At 52.3% G+C, this 25,279-nt stretch overlaps 1 protein-coding gene across 1 annotated transcript in view; it reads right to left on the reverse strand.

The window, feature by feature from the left end:
- LOC119972350 (cathelicidin-related peptide Oh-Cath-like) overlaps positions 1–20,674 on the reverse strand; it is a 40,519-nt gene extending 19,845 nt beyond the window's left edge. Inside the window, exon 1 of the mRNA XM_038808891.1 lies at positions 20,435–20,674. Within this exon, the coding sequence (XP_038664819.1) occupies positions 20,435–20,614 (180 nt within the window). The 5' untranslated portion in view covers positions 20,615–20,674. The remainder of the gene's footprint in view (positions 1–20,434) is intronic.
- Positions 20,675–25,279: the final 4,605 nt, after the last annotated feature.

Consider the following 25,279-nt stretch of genomic DNA (forward strand, 5'->3'; position numbering starts at 1 on the left):
GCTTTTAGATGAGCACAAGGCTACGGACCAAGTGCTGGAAAGTGGGTTTAGGATAAATAGGTGCTCAATGGGCACGGCAGACCTGATGGTCTGAAAGGTCTCTTTCTTCACTGTAAAAACTCTATGTATGGCAGTGATCGTAAGCCCACACTCTCCGTCCGCAGGATCGGCTTCGCTGGCAGAAAATATCATGAGAATCGGGAACATGATTCCCTCTGGAGATATCCATTCCCTGATTTTCCTCGCCCCTCACCTGCGGCGTCAAGGGATTCACACCCACAAAGGGTGTATTCATATATTTGAATTCATTTAAAAAATATTCATGCCCTGCCCCGCCCCGCCAAATTATCCCCCCCCCCCCCCTCTAAAAATTCATTTTGCACCAACATGACAGGTTTGGCCAGGTTTTGCGACGGCCCGACACGACCCATTTCCCGAGGTATTCACGTCCGGGAAATGGGCTAGGAACGGGGCCGCGTCAATCACGTGCGCGATGATGCCGGAACGCGGCGACGCTACGAGCACGCCCACGTGACGCCGCCCGACGCCGTAAAAAGGCGCGGGCGAGCACAGAAACTGTAGGCCAAGATGTCGGAGCTGAGGAGAGCAGCCCCGCGATTTGTGGAGGCTGATGTGGAGATGCTGCTCGATTCCATCGAGCAGAGGAGGGGCATCATCTGCCCACGTAGAGGGCATCGCCACCCTGCCAGCGCGGTGCGCCAGGCCTGGCGTGAGGTTGCTGCTGCCGTCAGTGCTGTGGGGCAGACCCCTCGTTCAGCTGACCAGTGTCGGAAGAAGATGCACGACCTCACCAGGGCTGCCAGGGTAAGTGCCAAGAGGGTGCCCCCGGGTCACAAGCATCCCTCCCCCCCTTTACTTAATCACCCACCTCCCCCCCTGGCACGGGGGGTGGAGGGGGATTGTGGCAGAGTGAGTTGAGGGTGGTTCACAAAGCTGTCACAGACCCAGCGCTCTGGCCCCCGTGGAGAGATGCAATCGTCTTATTACAACTTGACCCCCAAACTGTACCAGTATCTGAACGGATTGCTGATACCTGCCGTATTGTAATAATCTACCTATGCCCCCTCCCCCAACAGGACAAGACCGCACACAACACCCGTGAGCGGAACAAGACGGGAGGGGGTTCTCCCATCCTGCGGCCCCTCTTTTTTTTGAGCAGAGAGCCCTGGACCTTGTTGGCGGATCTGCTACTCGGGAGATCGCGCAATGCGAGGTTGGCGGAGCTGCAACAAGTGAGACAACTCTGCATGACAAACACCCCCCCTCCCCCATCCTCTGTCCCTTCACACACCCTGCCCACTGGGATACCTCCCCCATCCTCTGTCCCTTCACACACCCTGCCCACTGGAACACCTCCCCCATCCTCTGTCCCATCACACACCCTGCCCACTGGAACACCTCCCCCATCCTCTGTCCCTTCACACTCTGCCCACTGGGACCGTCCAGCGCCCGGCCGAGCGTCTCTAAATAACCCGTTTCATTCTCTTCCCTAGGACGTGATGCCGAACGACCAGGGCCGTCTGGCTCCAGACGGACACAGGCATCTGCCCCCACCTCACCCTGGGCCGCACGACAGAGGGTGCCCGATCAGCGGGGAGTCCCATCCTCCCCAACAGAATCTGTGGAGCAGGACGCCCAGAGGGCGGCGACACAGCTAGATAAAGAAATGGCCTGCGGACGCCCTGCGGCCTCTCAGCGGGCCGATGACATCGAGGAGGCATCCACCCAAGACGACCTCGAGCTTGCGGCACAGCTTTCTCCCACACCATCCACCATCCCAGAGACACTCACCCCGGCGGGCCTATTTAGTGATGAGGCTCCTGGGTCACAGTCTGGGTCGCACATCACAGCTGAGCAGGTACAGCAGGTGGAGGTCTGAGCAGCCGAGGGCCCGGACTGGCGGAGGCCAGGCGAGGCCCAGCATGCAGCTGGCTCCCAGACGTTTTCCGAGTTCCTGGACTTTCTCAACCCACCCGCACAGCCGATGCCTCAAGAAACCCAGGGACACAATGACGGGATGAGGGCTGTCTTCCAGACTCTGCAGACGCTGTTAGAGCAGTCGAACCGCGTCCACGAGCAGGGAGTGGTGCCGCTCATGGCAGAAACCCAGGCCGATACCGCACGGGTGGCATCCGCGGTGGAGGCAAGGGGGTGATTCGCAGCAGTCCTCCTCCACTCCTGCTGTATCATCTGGGGAATCACTTAGACGTAGTGTTAGGGCCCGTAAGGCAACAAAGTGAGACACTGAGTAAGTTGGCATGGGTGAAGGGTACAGTTTAGTTGTAGGGGCTAGGGCACCTGTAAATGTTTGTTCACATTAAATGCACTGTTCCACCTTACTTGTAATACCGTGTGATTGTTCCACAGCCACAGGATTCGTGATGGTGACCGAGTGTCGCTGGGGTTGACGAACGGTGAAACTTCGGTGCCGGGTGTGCAGTCCCTTCCCCCCACCCCCTCCCACAGCTAGCCCACGCGGGCATGTGATAGAGTGTCCGTGACGATCTCAGCGGCCACCAAGGTGGATGGTTCAGCTATTGCCATGGGTCAGACTTTCTCTAACGATTCTGAGCTCACAGCTCTTCGCAGAGCGGGCTGTCATCATTCCACATGGCACTGATCACACCCGCTGACACAGCCATCAATGTTGTGCCATACCGTCTGGACCCAGTGGTAAGGGTGATGTCTAAGTGGAGCAGTGTACACTGAGAGGGGTTGGGGGGGGGGGGGGGGGGGGGGGGGGGGGGGGGGGGGGTCTGTGGTGGTGGCAGTTGTCTGTTGACCCTCTGCACGACTAGCGATGCAGGTGGTGGTTTGGTGTTCAGCGGAGACGTCACATGCGATGCGTGAACCGTGCTGCCACCAAGGCGTCGCGTGCCCGCCGTCCTCGCCGGGTCCGTCGTGCCGCCTCCTGGACATCACCAGCACCTGGGTCGTGTCTGCGTGCTGCGCCCGCCACTCCGCCAGCCTCCTCCTCCTGCTCCCTCTCCTCCTCCTCCTCCTCCTCCTCCTCCTCCTCTGTGCTGGCACCACTGTCACTGGCTTCTCCCTCCGCCTTCTGCAGCAGGTCATCTCCCCTCTGCATCGCGATGTTGTGCAGCGCACAGCAGACCACAACAATGCGAGCGACCCTGTCGGGCTGGTATTGCAGGGCCCCTCCGGAACGGTCCAGGCACCTGAATCTCATCTTCAGGAGGCCAAGGCAGCGCTCCACCACACTGCTGGTTGCTGTATGGGCCTCGTTGTATCGTGTTTCCGCATTGGTCTGAGGCCTCCGTATAGGCGTTATCAGCCAAGACCTCAGCGGATAACCCCTGTCGCCTAGCAACCAGCCCCTCAGCCGGGGGTGACGCCCCTCAAACATCGCAGGGATGTATGACTGCGCCAGTATGTAGGAGTCATGCACACTCCCTGGGAACCTTGCACAGACGTTCATGATCCTCATGTGGGGGTCGCATACCACCTGGATATTCATGGAGTATGTCCCCCTTCTGTTTGTGAACACCTGCCTGTCCCCTGCAGGCGGGCGCATGGGGACGTGAACACAATCGATTGCCCCCTGCACCATCGGTATCCCGGCCACACTGGCAAATATACGAGCTCGTGAGTCTTGACTTGCTCGGTCCTCGGGAAAGGTGATGTAGCGGTCCGCGATGGCATAGAGGGCATCGGTCACATCCCGGATACACCTGTGGACCGATGACTGGGAGATCCCGGAGACGTCCCCGCTCGGAGACTGGATGGAGCCGGTCGCATAGAAGTTAAGAGCGACCGTCACCTTGGTGGCAACCGGGATCGCGTGTCCTCCCCCCGTTCCACGTGGGGCGAGGTGCGCCACGAGGTGACAGATATGTATCACCGTCCGCCTACTCAGCCGGAGTCTCCTCCTGCAGGTGATGTCTGTCATTGTTAGGAAAGAGACCCGGACACGGTATACTCTCGGCCTTGGTCGTCGCCTCTGGTGCCGCGGCTGCACCCTCACTCTCTCCTCCTCCCCCTCCTCCTCCTCCTCCCCCCCATGCTGCTCGACGACTGGCAACTCCTCGGCCCTTCCCTCTGCTGCTGCAGCTGGCCCTGCATCCACTGCGGGTTGTGGGTGTGGATGCTGCTGCATCTCCAAATGCAGTGCAGCGGCCCCAACCACTGCGCAGAACATAGCCGTTCTGTTCGCAGACATTGTGCTAACCTACAGAAGGGTGGTGGGGGGCAGAGAAACGGGACATGTTAGACGGAGGTTAGTCGACACCTTGGCAGCCGCCTGCCACGGGATACCTGTGTGTCCCGGTGGCCTGGTCGTGCTGCTGACACGCGGGCAGCCTAACCCCTGGTCACTTTCTGCATCCAACGGCCAGTAAACTACGTCCTCTTCACCGGTGCGTCAGTGGCCTGTGGCCGGAAGCCACAGGGGAACCAGCGGCCGTGTCCTCGTAACCGGCACACCATAGCATGGTGGCAGACATTTTGTAACCGGGTTGGACATGTCACTCGCTCACTCTCTCCCTACCCCCCCCCACTCCCACTCCCCCCCCTCCGTCTCTCCCACTCCCCCCCCCCGTCTCCCCCACTCCTCCACTCCCCCCTCCGTCTCCCCACTCCCCCCTCCATCTCCCCCACTCCCCCCTCCATCTCCCCCACTCCCCCCTCTGTCTCCCCCACTCCCCCCTCCGTCTCCCCCACTCCCCCTCCGTCTCCCCCACTCCCCCCTCCGTCTCCCCCACTCCCCCCCTCCGTCTCCCACACTCCCCCCTCTGTCTCCCACACTCCCCCCTCCGTCTCCCCGACTCCCCCCTCCGTCTCCCCCACTCCCCCCTCCGTCTCCCCCACTCCCCCCCTCCGTCTCCCCCACTCCCCCCTCCGTCTCCCCCACTCCCCCCTCCGTCTCCCCCACTCCCCCCTCCGTCTCCCCCACTCCCCCCTTCGTCTCCCCCACTCCCCCCTCCGTCTCCCCACTCCCCCCTCCGTCTCCCACACTACCCCCCCCTCCCGTTCTCGGGGATGCCTTCCCCGTTGTGGACAGACTCCAGCAGTGCGCTGAGCGGTGCGCTGACTCCTCGAAGCTCTCGTCAGCCAGCACGACTGGTTGACGAACTTGAAAAGCAGGTGTGTTGGCCGGCGTGAAAACAGTGCGTGATGACGTCTGGACTTCGGCCCATCCGGGCCGGAGAATAGCGGGGGTCCAATAAATAGCGATTCTGGTCGTGTCGGGGGCACGTTCGAGGCCTTTGCCGGGAATGCTGACGTGTAGTTTGTGCGGGGTTCGGAGAATAGTGGGAGGGCGTCGGACCAGCGTCGCCGTGAAAATTTGCGCGGCCCGCTATTCTCCGAACCGGCGTGAGTGCGGAGTATTGCGCCCTTTGTTTTTCTTTTCTGCAGCCTCATCAGGCAAAACGTTATCTGGGCATGTACTGTCATTTCAAAATATTTGCATAACCCTAAAAATCGATTTCGTCGACTGTGGTGAATTCCTAATTATAATTCAATGCTTTTGATTTTACGGTTTTAAACACAAATTCTGCCTCTCCCCTCATAAAAAATCTAGGTTGGTTTTTCTTTTTATATTCATATCTTCACTTCGCAAAGTGGACATTGTGCCGGGATTCCCAGAGCCCCCTTTGTGGGAAAAAAAAGATCGAAATGGGACATCAATAATTATGTTAGTACAAATAATGTTTCAAAAAATAACCTCAAAATATTTGCAAATTTCAAAGTACTTTCGCCTGACCGCTGTTGGTGCAGTAATTGCGATAATAAAGAATCATGAAGCTAGAATGTCCATAAAGGAAAATGTTACACTGCATCTTCATCCAGCAAATTAATATATACTGACAGTTTTGCAACTTTTAATGTAGTGTCGTGCCAATAAGACATGAAAAGAAATCAAAACTGTGTACATCAAAACTTCATTCTTTTTTCATTATTTTAAATTGGGCTTTTGCTGAACAAAAAGATGGTGGCTACAGGTCACATGACTCACAAGTCACATGATCATCTGTTCTGGAAGCTTCCAATATAGAATACAAGAATCCCTCTCATCCTTGTGAAATCTCATACCCCGTGGTAAAGCCACATTATAATTGTGAAACTAGAACTATTGCAGCTCAGTTGTATTCTTAACAAAAATGTCATTTTAAATATTCATATTTCATTTCTGTGTGTGGTACGAAACGCAATAGCTTTGCTTTTATTGTGCTAATGTGTTACAACTCTCCTATGCTACGCTTTGGAACAGAAGTAAAACACAAACGCTCGGTTCAGTTTAACAAGAGAGACATTTAAAAAGCCAATCCAGGATAGTTTAATACTCAGAGTTCCATAAAAATGAATGCAATCGGTATTCCATTAGCTGCTTTTCAATGGATAGTAACTAAAAGATGCCTCAATTTTCACAAGGATTGTGCACCTGAGGACAGTAGTGTACTGAGATGTTCATCCTTCTACTTGGCAAGGAGAAGATGCGTCTGAGCATGTCGGATTCAACCAGGGTCTGAGAGATGGTTGGCGCACTCATACATTATCACAATGACCATGTATGGTGATCCACAACTCATTTTAAAAGGTGCATAAAACATAGAACAGGCCCTTCGGCCCTCGATGTTGTGCCGAGCAATGATCACCCCACTCAAACCCACGTATCCACCCTATACCCGTAACCCAACAACCCCCCCGTTTAACCTTACTTTTTAGGACACTACGGGCAATTTAGCATGGCCAATCCACCTAACCCGCACATCTTTGGACTGTGGGAGGAAACCGGAGCACCCGGAGGAAAGCCACGCACACACGGGGAGGACGTGCAGACTCCGCACAGACAGTGACCCAGCCGGGAATCGAGCCTGGGACCCTGGAGCTGTGAAGCATTTATGCTAACCACCATGCTACCATGCTGCCCCATGCACACCATTCAGTTACAATAGTCAACAGTAGATAGAACAAATAGAATTAAAGGCGGCACAGTGGTGCAGTGTTAGCATGGTCCCATGGTTGGCCCCTCCCCCCTGCAATGCCAATCCTGCCGTCCTCCTGCTGACAAGTAGGGGCATCCTACTCTCCCCCCCCCCCACCCACCACCACCATCACTATGGAAATTACTGGGTCACCCCCCCCCCCCTCCCACAGTGCACACTCATGAGAGTGACCTGATTCTCCCACAACCAACCCCCCATCGGTTTCTCATCAGAGACCCCCGCTAGAGATCCCCATCAGACGCCTCCACCAGAAACTCCCCACCAGAGACCCCCCACCAGAGACCCCTGTCATAGACCCCTGTCAGAGATCCTTTCATATCAGATAATCCTCCATCAGAGACCCCCCATATCAGAGATCCCCCATATCAGAGACATGATAAGCATTTAGCTATGATTGACAGCAACTGACCACATTAAAAGCTGTTTAAATGAATAATAATAATAAATAATAATAATCGTTATTGTCACAAGTCGGCTTGTATTAATACTGCAATGAAGTTACTGTGAAAAGCCCCTAGTCGCCACATTCCGTCGCCTGTTCGGGTATACAGAGGGAGAATTCAGAATGCCCAAATTACTTAATAGCACGTCTTTTGGGACTTGTGGGGGAAACTGGAGCACCTGGAGGAAACCGACAAAGACACAGGGAGAACGTGCAGACTTTGCACATACAGTGACCCAAGCCGGGAATTGAACCTAGGACCTTGGTGCTGTGAAGTAACAGTGCGAACCACTGTTTAGTGCTGTCTGCTGAGAAAAAGAGGAAGTGAAAGCAATTAACTCAAAGACGTTTATGGTTAGCTTCAAAGCTGGGCTTTTGAGATGCATTCAAGTGTGAAGGGAAATTAAAATAAATAATCCAAGCACCTGCCTGCCTGGAAGCTATGCCCTGTCAATTACGGCCTACTAAAAGCTATTTCCCCTTGAAAGTGAATAGGAGCCTTGCACATAAATGGATCTGGGAGGGTTTAAAGCCTTGTGATATGGTTTGGGCTTTCTATGAAGTAACAGCTGCTGCTTTCTACACTTCTGTCTGAGGCAGCAGGTTTAAGGGACAGATCAGTGAAAAAATAGCAATTCTTCACTGTTTCTGTCTGGACTGCTCTTTAGCTTCCAGACATAGGTGACTGAAGGGGCAGCCTCTGACATGGGGGGGTCTCTGATGGGGGGATCTCTGATATGGAAGAATGATGTGGGTTTCTGATGGGGATCTCATAAGGGTCTCTAAATAAGGTCAGGTGTTTGTCTCAGGTAGGGTAACTTGAGGGTGTCTGGTTGGGTTCTCTGGTAGGCCCTTTAATGCAGGTCACTGGTGGGGCCTCTGATGGGGGGGGGTCTGATGCAATCTCTGGGGTGGGGTGTGATGGGGTCTCTGGTGAGAGAGTCTGGGGACAGGGTAGGCAGGATTTGTATTGTGGGGATGGGGCCCTCTGATGGAGTTTGCTGGGACAAATGTTAAATACTTAACCCCTCAGACTACCATGAGGTTAACCGCATCAGGGCCATGTTAGAAAGTACTTGCATCCATCCACGCCTGCGTGAATCTTAGTCGAGAGGGCCTGAATATCATGGAGGCATAGAAAATCCGGTGTCCAGCACATTAATAGGGCGCAAATGGATTCAAATGAGCCATCTGCATCCTTCCATCGGCACAAGGTGCGAGCCTCGATGCCACCACCAGTGGGGGCCGGAGCATGCAGCAGAATAATTGCCCATTTTCTGCCTGACGCGAGATTCTCCACCACATCGAGAACTCTGCAACCGGCGGCGGGTGGTGGAGAATTCCGGCCGAGGTATTTCACATAAACTATATAGACCAATTGTCCATCAATAAAGCAGACCAGTGATAATAGTTTGATTCAAATTTCTTGTGCTATTTTCTATTCAGTGATCAGCGTAAAATGCTAGCGTTATTTCTAAAATGAAAACACAGCTGGAGTAATAGACACAATCACTTCCCTTCAGTATGAGTAATCTGCTATTTGCAGTTCTCCCAGTGAGCCAGAGAAGACAGTCAGAGTGAGACACAGCAAAGACTGAGTTTGGGAATTTGAAGCTAGGTGGCAATTCAAGGCTGGGTGGGTAGGAGGCGCTTTTTAACCCTGGTAAGTGACTGGTAAGTAGTTTTTCTTTTCATTGTCTAATTCATTTATTTATTTTTTTCTTTCTTTTTTTGGAATTGTAGTTGTATAAGTTAACCTAAGGTTTAAGACATGGCAGGAGATCCCAGACCCGTGTCATGCTGCTCGTGCGCGATGTGGGAGCCCAGGGACATGTCCACTGTCCCTGGTCCTTCACATGCAAGAAGTGTGTTCAGTTGCAGCTCTTGTTAGACCGCTTGACGGCTCTGGAGCTGCGGATGGACTCACTTTGGAGCATCTGCGATGCTGAGGACGTCGTGGATAGCACGTATAGCGAGTTGGTCACACCGCAGGTGAACGTTACTGAGGGAGATAGAAAATGGGTGACCAAAAGACAGGGCAAGAGTAGGAAGGCAGTGCAGGTGTCCCCTCCGGTCATCTCCCTGCAAAACAGATATACCGCTTTGGATACTGTTGAGGGAGATGGCTTACCAGGGGAAGGCAGCAGCAGCAAGGTTCATGACACCGTGGCTGGCTCTGCTGCACAGGAGGGCAGGAAAAAGAAGGGCAGGGCTATAGTGATAGGGGACTCAATCGTAAGGGAAATAGACAGCGGTTCTGTGGACGCAATCGAGACTCAAGGATGGTAGTTGCCTCCCTGGTGCAAGGGTCAAGGATGTCTCGGAGCGGCTGCAGGACATTCTGGGGGGTGGGGGGGGGGAGGGTGAACAGCCAGCTGTCGTGGTGCACATAGGCACCAACGATATAGGAAAAAAACAGGATGAGGTCCTACAAGCTGAATTTAGGGACTTAGGAGTTAAACTAAAAAGTAGGACTTCAAAGGTAGTAATCTCAGGATTGCTACCTGTGCCACGAGCTAGTCAGAGTAGGAATGTCAGGATAGATAGGATGAATGCGTGGCTCGAGAGATGGTGCAAGAGGGAGGGATTCAAATTCCTGGGGCATTGGGACCGGTTCTGGGGGAGGTGGGACCAGTACAAACCGGACGGTCTGCATCTGGGTAGGGCTGGAACCGATGTCCTAGGGGGTGTTTGCTAGAGCTATTGGGGAGGGTTTAAACTAATGTGGCAGGGGGATGGGAACCAATGTAGGAAGTTGGAAGGTAGTAAAACAGGGACAGAAACAAAAGGCAGTAAGGGGGAAAGTGTAAGGCACAGTCAAAGGCCATAGTCAAAAATCAAAAAGGGTGTCAGTACAAGGTACCGTGACTGAGGGAAGCTCAGTGAATAGGTCCAGTGATACTAAAAGGAATAAAACGGGAAGTAAAAACATAAATGGTAAGTGACGTGGCAGGTTGTTACATGAAGATATGGGTTCAACAACAGGAAAATTAGGAGAAAAGTTAAGGGGACGTATAACTTAGGAGAGGTTACTGATCGAGGTGTTAAGATTCAAAACAGAGGTATAAAAGCCAACATAAGTGTACTTTACCTGAATGCTCGTAGCATTCAGAATAAGGTAAATGAGTTGATGGCGCAAATCATCGTGAATGACTATGATTTAGTGGCCATTACTGAAACATGTTAAAGGATGGTCACGACTGGGAGTTAAATGTCCGAGGGTTAAATGTCACGTGGCTCGAGAGATGGTGCAAGAGGGAGGGATTCAAATTCCTGGGGCATTGGGACCATTTCTGGGGGAGGTGGGACCAGTACAAACCGGACGGTCTGCATCTGGGTAGGGCTGGAACCGATGTCCTAGGGGGTGTTTGCTAGAGCTATTGGGGAGGGTTTAAACTAATGTGGCAGGGGGATGGGAACCGATGTAGGAAGTTGGAAGGTAGTAAAACAGGGACAGAAACAAAAGGCAGTAAGGGGGAAAGTGTAAGGCACAGTCAAAGGCCATAGTCAAAAATCAAAAAGGGTGACAGTACAAGGTACAGTGACTGAGGGAAGCTCAGTGAATAGGTCCAGTGATACTAAAAGGAATAAAACGGGAAGTAAAAACATAAATGGTAAGTGACGTGGCAGGTTGTTACATGAAGATATGGGTTCAACAACAGGAAAATTAGGAGAAAAGTTAAGGGGGCGTATAACTTAGGAGAGGTTACTGATCGAGGTGTTAAGATTCAAAACAGAGGTATAAAAGCCAACATAAGTGTACTTTACCTGAATGCTCGTAGTATTCAGAATAAGGTAAATAAGTTGATGGCGCAAATCATCGTGAATGACTATGATTTAGTGGCCATTACTGAAACATGTTAAAGGATGGTCACGACTGGGAGTTAAATGTCCGAGGGTATCAAACCATTCGGAAGGACAGAGGTGGTGTAGCTCTGTTATTCAAGGATGACATCCGGGCAATAGTAAGGAATGACATCGGTGCTCTGGAGGATAAGGTTGAATCCATTTGGGTGGAAATCAGGAATAGTAAGGCAAAAAAGTCACTGATAGGAGTAGTCTATCGGCCACCAAATAGTAACATTATGGTGGGGCAGGCAATAAACAAAGAAATAACCGATGCATGTAGAAATGGTACACCATTTGTCATGGGGGATTTTAATCTACATGTCGATTAACCAGGTCGGTCAAGGCAGCCTTGAGGAGGAGTTTATAGAATGTATCCGCGATAGTTTCCTCGAACAGTATGTAATGGAACCTACAAGGGAAAAAGCGGTCCTAGATCTGGTCCTGTGTAATGAGACAGGATTGATTAATGATCTCATCGTTAGGAATCCTCTCGGAAGGAGCGATCACAATATGGTGGAATTTAAAATACAGATGGAGGGTGAGAAGGTAAAATCAAACACGTGTTTTGTGCTTAAACAAGGAGATTACAATGGGATGAGAGAAGAGCTAGCTAAGGTAGACTGGGAGCAAAGACTTTATGGTGAAACAGTTGAGGAACAGTTGAGGAACAGTGGAGAACCTTCCAAGCAATTTTTCACGCTGCTCAGCAAAGATTTATACCAACAAAAAGGAAGGACGGTAGAAAGAGGGAAAATCGACCGTGGATATCTAAGGAAATAAGGGAGAGTATCAAATTGAAGGAAAAAGCATACAAAATGGCAAAGATTAGTGGGAGACTAGAGGACTGGGAAATCTTTAGGGGGCAACAGAAAGCTACTAAAAAAGCTATAAAGAAGAGTAAAATAGATTATGAGAGTAAACTTGCTCAGAATGTAAAAACAGATAGTAAAAGTTTCTACAAATATATAAAACAAAAAAGAGTGGCTAAGGTAAATATTGGTCCTTTAGAGGATGAGAAGGGAGATTTAATAATGGGGGATGAGGAAATAGCTGAGGAACTGAACAGGTTTTTTGGGTCGGTCTTCACAGTGGAAGACACAAATAACATGCCACTGACTGATAGAAATGAGGCTATGACAGGTGAGGACCTTGAGATGATTGTTATCACTAAGGCGGTAGTGATGGGCAAGCTAATGGGGCTAAAGGTAGACAAGTCTCCTGGCCCTGATGGAATGCATCCCAGAGTGCCAAAAGAGATGGCTAGGGAAATTGAAAATGCACTAGTGATAATTTACCAAAATTCACTAGACTCTGGGGTGGTCCCAGCGAATTGGAAATTAGCAAACGTGACACCACTCTTTAAAAAAGGGGGAAGGTAGAAAGCAGGTAATTATAGGCCAGTGAGCTTAACTTCAGTAGTAGGGAAGATGCTGGAATCTATCATCAAAGAAGAAATAGTGAGGCATCTGGACAGAAATTGTCCCATTGGGCAGATACAGCATGGGTTCATAAAGGGCAGGTCGTGCCCAACTAATTTAGTGGAATTTTTTGAGGACATTACCAGAGCGGTAGATAATGGGGAGCCAATGGATGTGGTATATCTAGATTTCCAGAAAGCCTTTGACAAGGTGCCACACAAAAGGTTGCTGCATAAGATAAAGATGCATGGCATTAAGAGTAAAGTAGTAGCATGGATAGAGGATTGGTTAATTAATAGAAAGCAAAGAGTGGGGATTAATGGGTGTTTCTCTGGTTGGCAATCTGTAGCTAGTGGTGTCCCTCAGGGATCAGTGTTGGGCCCACAATTGTTCACAATTTACATAGATGATTTGGAGTTGGGGACCAAGGGCAATGTGTCCAAGTTTGCAGACAACACTAAGATGAGTGATAAAGCAAAAAGTGCAGAGGATACCGGAAGTCTACAGAGGGATTTGGATAGGTTAAGTGAATGGACTAGGGTCGGGCAGATGGAATACAATGTTGACAAATGTGAGGTTATCCATTTTGGTAGGAATAACAGCAAACGGGATTATTATTTAAATCATAAAATATTAAAATATGCTGCTGAGCAGAGAGACCTGGGTGTGCTTGTGCATGAGTCATAAAAAGTTGGTTTACAGGTACAACAGGCGATTAAGAAAGCGAATGGAATTTAGTCCTTCATTGCTAGAGGGATGGAGTTTAAGACTAGGGAGGTTATGCTGCAATTATATAAGGTGTTAGTGAGGCCACACCTGGAATATTGTGTTCAGTTTTGGTCTCCTTACCTGAGAAAGGACGTACTGGCACTGGAGGGTGTGCAGAGGAGATTCACTAGGTTAATCCCAGAGCTGAAGGGGTTGGATAATGAGGAGAGGTTGAGTAGACTGGGACTGTACTCGTTGGAATTTAGAAGGATGAGGGGGGACCTTATAGAAACATATAAAATTATGAAGGGAATAGATAGGATAGATGTGGGCAGATTGTTTCCACTGGGGGGTGAAAGCAGAACTAGGGGGCATAGCCTCAAAATAAGGGGAAGTAGATTTAGGACTGAGTTTAGGAGGAACTTCTTCACCCAAAGGGTTGTGGATCTATGGAATTCCTTGCCCAGTGAAGCAGTTGAGGCTCCTTCATTAAATGTTTTTAAGATAAAGATAGATAGTTTTTTGAAGAATAAAGGGATTAAGAATTATGGTGTTCAGGCCGAAAAGTGGAGCTGAGTCAAAAAATGATCAGCCATGATCTCATTGAATGGCGGAGCAGGCTCGAGGGGCCAGATGGCCTACTCCTGCTCCTAGTTCTTATGTTCTTATGTTCAATGCAAATCCAGCACTTTCAGATCCCATTATAAAAAAAGAAATGCTGGTGGTACTTGCTTGATGACCTCTTGCTGCATGTTTCAGATCCGTTGGAGAAAATGGGAAGGATTATGGGCCTGCTGGGGAGGTTTGGAGCGTACTTGGGGTACAAACGTAATGTCGGGAAATGCAAAGTTTTCATGGTGAATGAGCTGGAAAAGCGGGTTAATTTAGGGGGGTGCCATTTACGGCAGCACGATTAAGTTTAGGTATTTGGGGATTCAGGTAGCGAGGGAATGGACGGGACTCCATAAATGGAACTTAACAAAGCCGGTGGAGGAGGCCAGGAAGGATCTTAAGAGGTGGGATAAACTGGACTTAACTTTAGCAGGGAGGGCCAAGTGGTGAAAATGAATATTCTGCCAAGGGGCGAAATTCTCCGACCCCCAGCAGGGTCGGAGAATCGCCTGGGGCCGCCGAAAATCCAGCCCCCGCCGTGGCAGAGATTCTCCGCCACCCGGGAAGTGGCGGCGGCAGGAATCTCGCCACTCCGATCGGCGAGGCCCCTGCGGTGATTCTCCGGCCCGCGATGGGCCGAAGTCCCGCTGCTGGGAGTCCTCTCCCGCCGCCAAGGTTTGAACCACCTCTGGTGGCGACGGGATCAGCGGCACGAGCGGGCCCCCGGGGTCTTGGGGGGGGGCGATCGGACCCCGGGGGGTGCCCCCACGGTGGCCTGGTCCGCGATCGGGGCCCCCCGCTCAGACTCCGGGCCAGTGTCCTGGGTGCACTCTTTCTCCACCGCAGCCGCCACGGCCTCCACCATGGCGGAAGCGGAAGAGAAACCCACATCGCGCATGCGCCGGTTGTGACGTCAGCGGCAGCTGGCTGCTGACGTCACCGCCGGCGCATGCGCCGACCGGCGAAAGCCTTTCGGCCAGCCCCGCTGCCGGGGGCGCCGTTTTTTTGCGCCAGTTTTCTGGTGCCAACCGCTCCGGCGCGGGGCTAGCCCCCAAAGGTGCGGAGAATTCCCCACCTTTGGGGAGGCCCGACCCCGGAGTGGTTGGCGCCACTCCCCTGCGTCGGGACCCCCCGTCACACCGGGTAGGGGAGAATCCCGTCCCTGGTTCTTGTTTATCTTTCAGGCTCTCCCGATCTTTATACCAAAGGCCTTTTTTCGGAAAGTGGACACAATTATTTCAGACTTCGTATGGGCGGGGAAGGTGCCGAGGGTGGGGAGGACCCTGCTACAGAGGCAGAGGCAGCAGACGGGTGGGGGGGGCCGGGGGGGGGGGGGGGGGGGGGGGTTGGCGTTGCCGTGCTTGCTTCATTATTATTGGGCGGCAAATGTGGACAAGATGCGGCAGTGGTGGGAAGGGGAAGGGATAGAGTGGGTTATGATGGAGGAGGAATCTTGTAAGGGATCTAGTTTGAGAGCTGAGGTGACAGTAATGTTGCCAATGGCTCTGAGTAGGTATTCAAGGAGCCTGGTGGTAAAGTCCACGGTGAAGATATGGAATCAGTTGAGGAGGCATTTAGAGTGGAAGGGATGTCGGTCCTAACGCCGCTGTGAGAGAATCATGGGTTTGAGCCGGGGGGGATGGATAGTGTATACAGGAGGTGGAAGGAAGTGGGGTCGGCCAAGGTGAGGGATCTGTATTTGAAGGAAGGGTTCGCCAGTCTGGAGGAGCTAAGGGAGAGGGTGGAGCTGCTGAGGGGGAATGAGTTCAGGTATCTACAGGTTAGGGACTTTGCGCAAAAGGTCTGGAGGAGGTACCTTTGGTTGCCCAGAAACACCCTTCTGGAGCGACTGCTGCTTACGGATGTGGAAGGGGAGGGAAGAATTGCGGATATATACAAGTGGCTGGTGTAGCAGGGAGGCGAGCTGCTGGTGAAGATCAAGGAGAAATGAGAAGCGGATTTGGGAAGGGAGGTCAGTTGCGGAGTATGGAGTGAGGCACTGCATAGGGTGAACAAGACCTCCTCTTGTACAAGGATGAGCCTGATACAGTTTAAGGTGGTGCACAGGGTGCATATGACTCAGGTGAGAATGAGTAGGTTCTTTCAGGGGTAGCAGATGAGTGTGAGAGATGTGGGCGGGGCCAGCGAATCACACGCACAGGTTTTGGGGTTGCGAAAAATTGGGAAGTTCCTGGGCGGGAGTCTTCACGGTTTTAGCCAGGGTAGTGGAGGAGAAGGTGGACCCAGACCCTTTGGTGGCAATATTTGGGGTTTCAGAGAAGCCGCAGCTCATGGAGAGGAGGAAGGCCAATGTCATGGTCTTCGCCTCTCTGATTGCACGACGGCAAAATTTACTGGAGTCTTGATCAGCATCACCACCAGGGGTAGTGGCTTGATTGGGTAACCTGTACAACTTCCTGCGCTGGGAGAAGATAAAGTTTGAGTTAAGGTGCTCTGGAGGGGGCGGTTTGAGAAAAGGTGGGGGATTGTTTGTGACTGTGTCTGAGGAGCTGTTTGTTGCAGGGGGGGGGATGGAGGGGTGGGGTGGAGGGAAAAATCTGTCCAGACTGTATAGTTGATTGCTGGGAAGTATGTTTCCCAGGGTGTTTATTTGCTGTAACCTGTTTTCATACATGTTTGTAATAAAATACATTAAAAAAAAGAAATGCAGGTTTTTGCTCCCCCACAATTGGCCACTCGAGGTGACCACCTAGTTTGGCACTGGTTGCATCGGCCCTGACAGAGAGTACCTCCTGACCCTGGTGCGAGACTCCCAGCTCAGCTGAAGAAGCTTTTTGTTGATCATATCTTTGCTTAAACTGCGTCATCTCAGGAACAACCCCTGGGTCAAGTGGAGGTTGGAGTTCTCTCGAGAAACCTTTTTGTGGAGACCTCTCCTCCTCCTCCCTCTTTGCAAAGCTTCCCCCCTCTGCAGCCTTTACTCTATTTTGGTGGTCATGCTGAGACCAAGAGACACTGCAACCACAGCCCCCAGATTTCTTGCAAAATTGAGTCACTGAATCCTGTTGCCTCCCTGAATGTGTGTAGCAGCTTTCAAAGCACCTTCAAACATCATTCTCAGAACTGCCGCTTGTGGTAGTCACCACTGTTGTATTATATTGTATATATGGGTATTACGGTAAGGCCACTGTACTACAGGTCAGGGTAGATCCCCTGCACGACGACCTCTGTCACCCAGGAGTCACCCGCTTTTACCACTTCATTAAGGCCCGCAATCTGCCCGACTCAATCGAGGAAGTCAGGGCGATCACTAGAGACTGCCAGGTTTGCATGGAGTGTAAACCGCATTTCTACCGGCCAGACCATGCATGCCTGGTGAAGGCCTCCCGTCCCTTTGAACGCCTCAGCGTGGACTTCAAAGGGCCCCTCCCCTCCACCGACCGCAACACGTACTTTCTTAATGTGGTTGATGAGTATTCCCGATTCCCCTTTGCCGTCCCATGCCCCGATATGACGTCTGCCACCGTCATCAAAGCCCTCAACACCATCTTCGCTCTGTTCGGTTTCGCCGCCTACATCCACAGCGACCGGGGATCCTCATTTATGAGCGATGAGCTGCGCCAGTTCCTGCTCAACAGGGGCATTGCCTCGAGCAGGACGACCAGCTACAACCCCAGGGGCAACGGGCAGGTGGAGCGGGAGAATGGGACGGTCTAGAGGGCCGTCCAGCTGGCCCTATGGTCCACAAATCTCCCGGCCTCCCGCTGGCAGGAGTCCTCCCCGACGCACTTCACTCCATTCAGTCACTCCTGTGCACGGCGACTAACAAAACCCCCCATGAACGTCTCTTTGCCTTCCCCTGGAAGTCCACCTCCGGGGTTTCGCTCCCAATATGGCTGGCAGCTCCAGGACCCGTTCTCCTCCGTAAGCACGTGTGACTCCACAAGGCGGACCCATTGGTTGAGAGGGTAAAGCTACTCCACGCCAACATGCAGTACACTTACGTAGCGTACCCCGACGGCCGCCAAGACACAGTCTCCCTCAGGGACCTGGCACCAGCTGGGTTCCCACACCCCACCCCTCCGCCCCGGCGCCACCCTCCCTCCCCCCAGCGCACCCCACCGCAGACCCGCTCCAGGACTATCCGTCCTCCCATTTCTCCCACCCAGGGATGAAGAGGATTTCGACACGCTCCTGGAGTCACCGTAAATCAAGCCAACGCCTGAGTCACCACCAGCACTGCGGCGCTCTCAACGACAGATCAAGGCACCCCATCGTCTAAATTTGTAACCTTCCCTGTATTTTAAAACCAATCTCTATGTATATACTTTCCCACCACCCCCGCTGGACTCATTTTTAACAGGGGGTGAATGTGGTTGTCACCACTGTTGTATTATATTGTATATATGGGTATTACGGTAAGGCCCCTGTACTATAGGTACGGGGGTAGATCCCTGCCCGCTGGCTCCGCCCAATAGGCGGAGTATAAATATGTGTGCTCTCCGAACAGCAGCCATTTCATCAGCTGCTGTAGGAGGCCACACATCTCTGTGTAATAAAGCCTCGATTACATCCTACTCTCGTCTCGTTGTAATTGTTAGTGCATCACCGCTAACCTTGCCTTAGCAGAAGTATCTCATCTGCAAGTTGGTGGCTAACCCTTCAAGTGGCACTAGACATGCAGTTATAGAGTCATAGAGGTCTATAACTCAGAAAGGGCCCTATGGCCCATTGCACCTGTGCCGGTCAAAACCAACCACCTAACTATAATCCCATTTTACAGCACTTCGCCCATAACCTTGTATGCCTTGGCATTGCAAGTGCATAGCTAAATACTTCTTAGATGTTATGAGGGTCTCTGCCTCCACTACCCTTACAGGCAGTGAGTTCCAAACTCTCACCACTCTCTCGGTGAAAACGTTTTTCCTCACATCCCCTCTAAACCTTCTGCCTCTTACCATAAATCTATGTCCCCTGGTAATTGATCCCTCCCCCAGGGCAAAATTTCTTCCTGTCTACTCTTTCTATGTCCCTCATAATTTTATACATCTCAATCATGTCCCCCTTTAGGAAACAATCCCTGTCTATCAGATCTCTCTTCAATGCTAAAACCCTCCAGCCCAGGTAACATCCTGGTAAATCTCCTCTGCATCCTTTCAAGTGCAATCACATTCCTCCTATAATGTGGATTCCAGAACTGCACACAATATTGGTCATGTTCGATGGGCCAAAGGGCCTCTTCTGTACAATATTACTCTATGCACAGGCTGAGTTACTGAAAAGTGAGCCAAATCAGCTAGAACTGCTATTTAACATCATGATAGCATCTTCATGTGCATGCACAATAATCCAGTGCTTACCCCATCCCAGCAAGGGGCACCGTAATCTATGCCTAGAATTCCCTAAAGCATGCAAAACACCATTTTAGGCCTATAGGGCACCGTAACACTGGCACCAATGTTGCTATCGAGATCAATTTTGCAGCTTATGTAATTCTGTCCTACCCAATGTAACCATAATCATGCCCAATTCCTTAATCCTCAAACTTAACAATAATAAAAGTAATCTAAATAAAACATTGGGCTTCATTACTGGTACGATAACTAATAACAAATGCACAAGTGATGAGACATCATTCAAATGAAAACTAGCAACTCTCAAAAAGTAGCTCTAAATGCATACACATCAAATTGCTTCCATTCTCTCAGTGAGTCACACAGACAAGGTGGTCCCAGCTCCAATCCACAGCCCAGTGCTGACGACACTGCACTCCTTTAGTGGGAGGAGGGTGGAGCGTGTGGGAGGAGATCAAGAATGCTTCAACTGGGAGGAGGCAATTGATCACTAAGTGCTCATGTGCAGGATCAGACTTAGTCATGATGTCTCTCAAGGTCAAACTGCCTGCCCAATGGGCAGCTTGACACAGTTCATGTGCTCACAGTTCATGCCTGGGATTCTATCGGTCATGTTATTTGTTGAGAGGGAGCATGGGGAGGGGGGGCATGAGGAAGCGGAGCCTCTGGGTCGATGGAAACAATTCGATGCTTACTTTTGGCAGGTGAGAACTGGTTGAAAACTGAATGGCACTGACTCAAGATGACAATTAATTGGTCTAGTTACACCATGGGATCCTGATTCCCATGTTAAAAGTGACAAGCGGCGGTTTTACCCAGAAATAAATCCTGTTCCGAATTGTGCTCCTTTCGCCGATGATAACTGGACCCACTACTGACACCCATTTTATGCCCTTTACTGATCCATTAACGCCAGCTTTGGCAGTGAAAATGGACCCCATTATCATTTTCCCTTGCTGCCTTTTTTACCATTTTGGTTCTTAACAGTGCACTTGGCCAACTTCACCTCCCCCTCCTCATTCTGAGGCAATCAAAGCAAAGCCTGTGCAGGCCCACTACAAATCTGCTTTCCTCATTTCAACACTTCAATAACGGTCTTTATACCTTGATGGCAATGCAGTAGGTTGCCATGAGTTTAAAGAGGTTCAACTGGCCAGAGCCCGCATTGTACTTGTAGATGGCAGCTAACAGAGCATCCGTGGATGTTGGTGTCCGTTGAACCGGGGATCCTTTCCCCACGGCAACAGCCCCGATGCACACAAGTGCAGTCAACCAGGATCTCATCCTGTCAGAGGTCTCCTGTGCAAAACTCCAGTCAAAGCTGCTGCGACACACCAGCAGAAAGCTGTTTAACCACAAGTTAGCTATTGGTTTCTGAGGTTAATTATTATCACTGGCCTTGAATAGCTCTTTGATTGCGGTGACTGGCTTTGTTTTTTTATGGGTAGATAGTGTTTCAGTGTGCATGGCTGCCAACCAATACAAACCCTTGTGGCATCTGACCGAACAAACACCCAGCTTTCCGTTCTGTGAATTTAAATTTATGCTTAAAAGTTTTGAGTTAAGAAGGAGTAGCGTGTGTGGCCAGCAATTGATGTTAATTGGCCAACCAATAATAGGGTGGCGCCATGGGTTACCAAATTGCCCTTTCACCTCCGTAAGGACTAAATTGTAATACAACCCAGAGCTATGAGATGGGAGTGTCCTCACTCCTCTCTCTGAGGATTAACTGATCAAGTGCCACCTCAAGTACTGTGCACAACTTAACTACACATTACCTGAGGCAGCGCTCCTCTCTGATTGCAATTCTACGTGCAAAACTAAGGGTAGTCTGTTACAATGGGAGATTTCTAGGAAATCGGATAAACTATGTATTGAGCAATTTAAGGGTTAAAAACCCAGAAATATGAGGCCAGTGTTGTTGGGTGGAGACAGAGCTCACAGGGTCATCTTGTAAGAAGCTGTGGAGAGACACACGGGCTGGAGAAAGGCTTTTGGAAGTGGGGTCTGATCTGTGGCCTGGCAACCTTTGTTTTTCTTCAGACCACAAGTAAAGGAAGAGAGGCAGTGAGTTTGGAGAAGCTTTGAGAGAAAGGGAAGCTGAGTTCCCATCTGCCTGACTCTGAGTGCAGAATTATTTTCCAAGTAAGGTAGGTTACAAAGTGATAGCATTTTAATGACAGAGCAGCCTTGCGTTGAGACAAGGGAAAGGTTGAAACAACTCAAGCGAAGCAGCCATTTGAAGACTTTCAGATAGAGAAAGAAAGGATTTTCATAAGAGCAAGGATTCACTTTGTAATGCAAATATCACCGTAAGGCCTTGCTTGTTTAAGCTGGATTGAGAGCTATATGTGTCTGTATGGGAAATTGAGTGGTAGTTTTAAGATGTGTGGATGCGCTATTCTTTTTGAGTTTGAAGTTAAAAGTTGACATCATAATAAAGTTTTATTTTTAAAATAACCATGCCCTGTTTCTTCATATATTTACTCCCGGAGTGAAGCGATCTTTCCACACAGTCTTAAAACATATAAAATATTAGGGTTTTCAGGCTTCACCACTGTTGGGGTCTGGTCGAGGATCGTAATAAAATTGGGGGCTTGGCCGGGATTTTTACATATAATTCCTTGTTTGGCTTGGAGTTATTGAACTCAAAGACAGTGAGTGTGTACGGAACGATTGCATTCTACGTGGGTTTGAAATTTAGACAGGGAATGACTAGAGATGACTCTCTCAGATGCAAATGTTTTCCTGAGTGTGGAGGTGATTACTTGGGGTTGATTTGCAAATGGTGAATAAAACAAAACTTTGGGGCTTGGCAGAGAAGCTGCAGTTAACCTTTTCTAAAGGGGTGAGGAAGGCAGAGAATGTACAAGCCACAGCTCGATATTTAAACTTGCCAGCGACACAGCTTGAATCATTGGAATTAGCTAGACTTCAGCTGTAACAATGAAATAATTAGAAATGCAGGAAAAAGATAAACAGATAGAAATAGAACTGAAGATTGAGGTGGAAATGGAAAGATTAGCAAAGGAAGAAAGAGGTAAGGAAAGAGAGACATTGGCAATGGAAGAAGCAAAGGAAAAAGAAAGGGGACGAGATTCTCCTTTTCATGGACAGAATCGGTGGACTTCTACAACTAAATTGGCGCCGATCCTGGAGCAATTCATGATCTGTTAATGGGCTACCAGCGGAACCCTAGTTTGCGGATGCGGCGCTGGAGACCCTGTTGGACGCCGTGGAAGAGAGGCAGGTCACCCTGTTGCCTGAGGCGGGAAGAAGATTGCTACGCACCATTGTACACCGGGCCTAGCGCAGGCAGCGGTGGCCGCGAGCATCGTGGGCTCCACCACCAGGACTGGACACCAGTACCAAAACAAGTCACACGACCTCTTCAGGGTGGCCAGGTTGAGTGCATCAATCCCTGGCCCACACATCCGTAAACCCCCCCACACCCACCCCCCCCCCACCTCCCCCTGGAGGGTGAACGATCCCCGCCCGCCGGATCTGGGGTCCCTCACCGACACAGAGTAGCGGGCACTGAACCAGGTCGGTTGGACTGGAGAGAGGGTAGTCGTCAAGGCAGGGGTTGACATCGGGCACCCAACTGAGACCCCGCTGAGTTGCAGTGTCGCTATGGCACGCATGATCAGCCCCCGCCCCACACAACCCCACCTCCCCCACACCGCCGCCTCACCGGCCTACTTTCCCCACACCGCCCCCTCACCACCCCACCTTCCCCATACCGCCCCCTCACCACCCCACCTCCCCCACACCGCCCCCTCACCACCCCACCTTCCCCACACAGCCCCCTCACCGCCCTACTTTCCCCACACCGCACCCTCACCACCCCACCTCCCCCACACCGCCCCCTCACCACCCCACCTTCCCCACACCGCCCCCTCACCACCCCGCCTTCCCCACACCGCCCCCTCACCGCCCTACTTTCCCCACACCGCCCCCTCACCACCCCACCTTCCCCACACCGCCCCCTCACCGCCCCACCTTCCCCACACCGCCCCCTCACCACCCCACCTCCCCCACACCGCCCCCTCACCGCCCCACCTTCCCCACACCGCCCCCTCACCACCCCACCTTCCCACACAGCCCCCTCACCGCCCTACTTTCCCCACACCGCCCCCTCACCACCCCACCTTCCCCATACCGCCCCCTCACCACCCCACCTCCCCCACACCGCCCCCTCACCACCCACCTCCCCCACACCGCCCCCTCACCACCCCACCTCCCCCACACCGCCCCCTCACCACCCCACCTCCCCCACACCGCTCCCTCACCACCCCACATCCCCCACACCGCCCCCTCACCACCCCACCTTCCCCACACCGCCCCTTCACCACCCCACCTTCCCCACACCGCCCCCTCACCACCCCACATCCCCCACACCGCCCCCTCACCACCCCACATCCCCCACACCGCCCCCTCACCACCCCACATCCCCCACACCGCCCCCTCACCACCCCACATCCCCCACACCGCCCCTTCACCACCCCACCGTCCCCACACCGCCCCCTCACCACCCCACATCCGCCACACCGCCCCCTCATCACCCACCTTCCCCACACCGCCCCCTCATCACCCACCTTCCCCACACCGCCCCCTCACCACCCCACATCCGCCACACCGCCCCCTCATCACCCACCTTCCCCATACCGCTCCCTCACCACCCCACTTTCCCCATACCGCCCCCTAACCACCCCACATCCCCCACACCGCTCCCTCACCACCCCACATCCCCCACACCGCCCCTTCACCACCCCACCTTCCCCACACCGCCCCTTCACCACCCCACATCCCCCACACCGCCCCCTCACCACCCCACCTTCCCCACACCGCCCCCTTACCACCCCACATCCCCCACACCGCCCCCTCACCACCCACCATCCCCACACCACCCCCTCACCACCCACCTTCCCCACACCGCCCCCTCACCACCCCACCTTCCCCATACCGCCCCCTCACCACCCCACCTTCCCCATACCGCCCCCTCACCACTCCACCTCCCACACCGCCCCCTCACCACCCCACCTCCCCCACACCACCCCCTCACCACCCACCTCCCCCACACCGCCCCCTCACCACCCACCTTCCCCACACCGCCCCCTCACCACCCCACCTCCCCCACACCGCCCCCTCACCACCCCACCTCCCCCACACCGCCCCCTCACCACCCCACCTTCCCCACACCGCCCCCTCACCACCTCACCTCCCCACACCACCCCCTCATCACCCACCTTCCCCACACCGCCCCCTCACCACCCACCTCCCCACACCGCCCCCTCACCACCCCACCTTCCCCACACCGCCCCCTCACCACCCCACCTCCTCCACACCACCCCCTCATCACCCACCTTCCCCACACCACCCCCTCACCACCCACCTTCCCCACACCGCCCCCTCACCACCCCACCTTCCCCACACCGCCCCCTCACCACCCCACCTCCCAAACACCGCCCCCTGACCACCCCACCTCCCCCACACCGCCCCCTCACCACCCCACCTTCCCCACTGTGGTGAATGTGATTCACACTATATATAGTTGCCAATATCTCTCCATGTATATATGTTCGTTATCTACCCATTCTAAATGCAGTTGCACTATCCGACCACCAGGGGGAGTCACTCTGGGAGTACGCGAGAGTTTGTACCGGGCTCCTCCCTTGGCTCTGCCCAGGACTCCTCCCCCTGGGACCGATGTATAAAGATCAGTGTCTTAGAGCCAGCCTGCCAGTTCACCTGAAGTTCAACGACGAATAGGCTGGCTCTATTGTAAGTGTATTAAAGCCTCTGTTCAGATCCAACTACACGTGTTCGCTGAATTGATGGTTCTGTCAATTTAATACACTTAAGAAGCTGCCGAAGTAAAGCATGGAATCCGCTCTAAAATCAGGACGTCTCGAACTTGATCCGCAGGATGCAGAGGCAAAAGAAACC

This window comes from Scyliorhinus canicula, chromosome 10, assembly GCF_902713615.1.
Source record: "Scyliorhinus canicula chromosome 10, sScyCan1.1, whole genome shotgun sequence".
Classification (NCBI taxonomy): domain Eukaryota; kingdom Metazoa; phylum Chordata; class Chondrichthyes; order Carcharhiniformes; family Scyliorhinidae; genus Scyliorhinus; species Scyliorhinus canicula.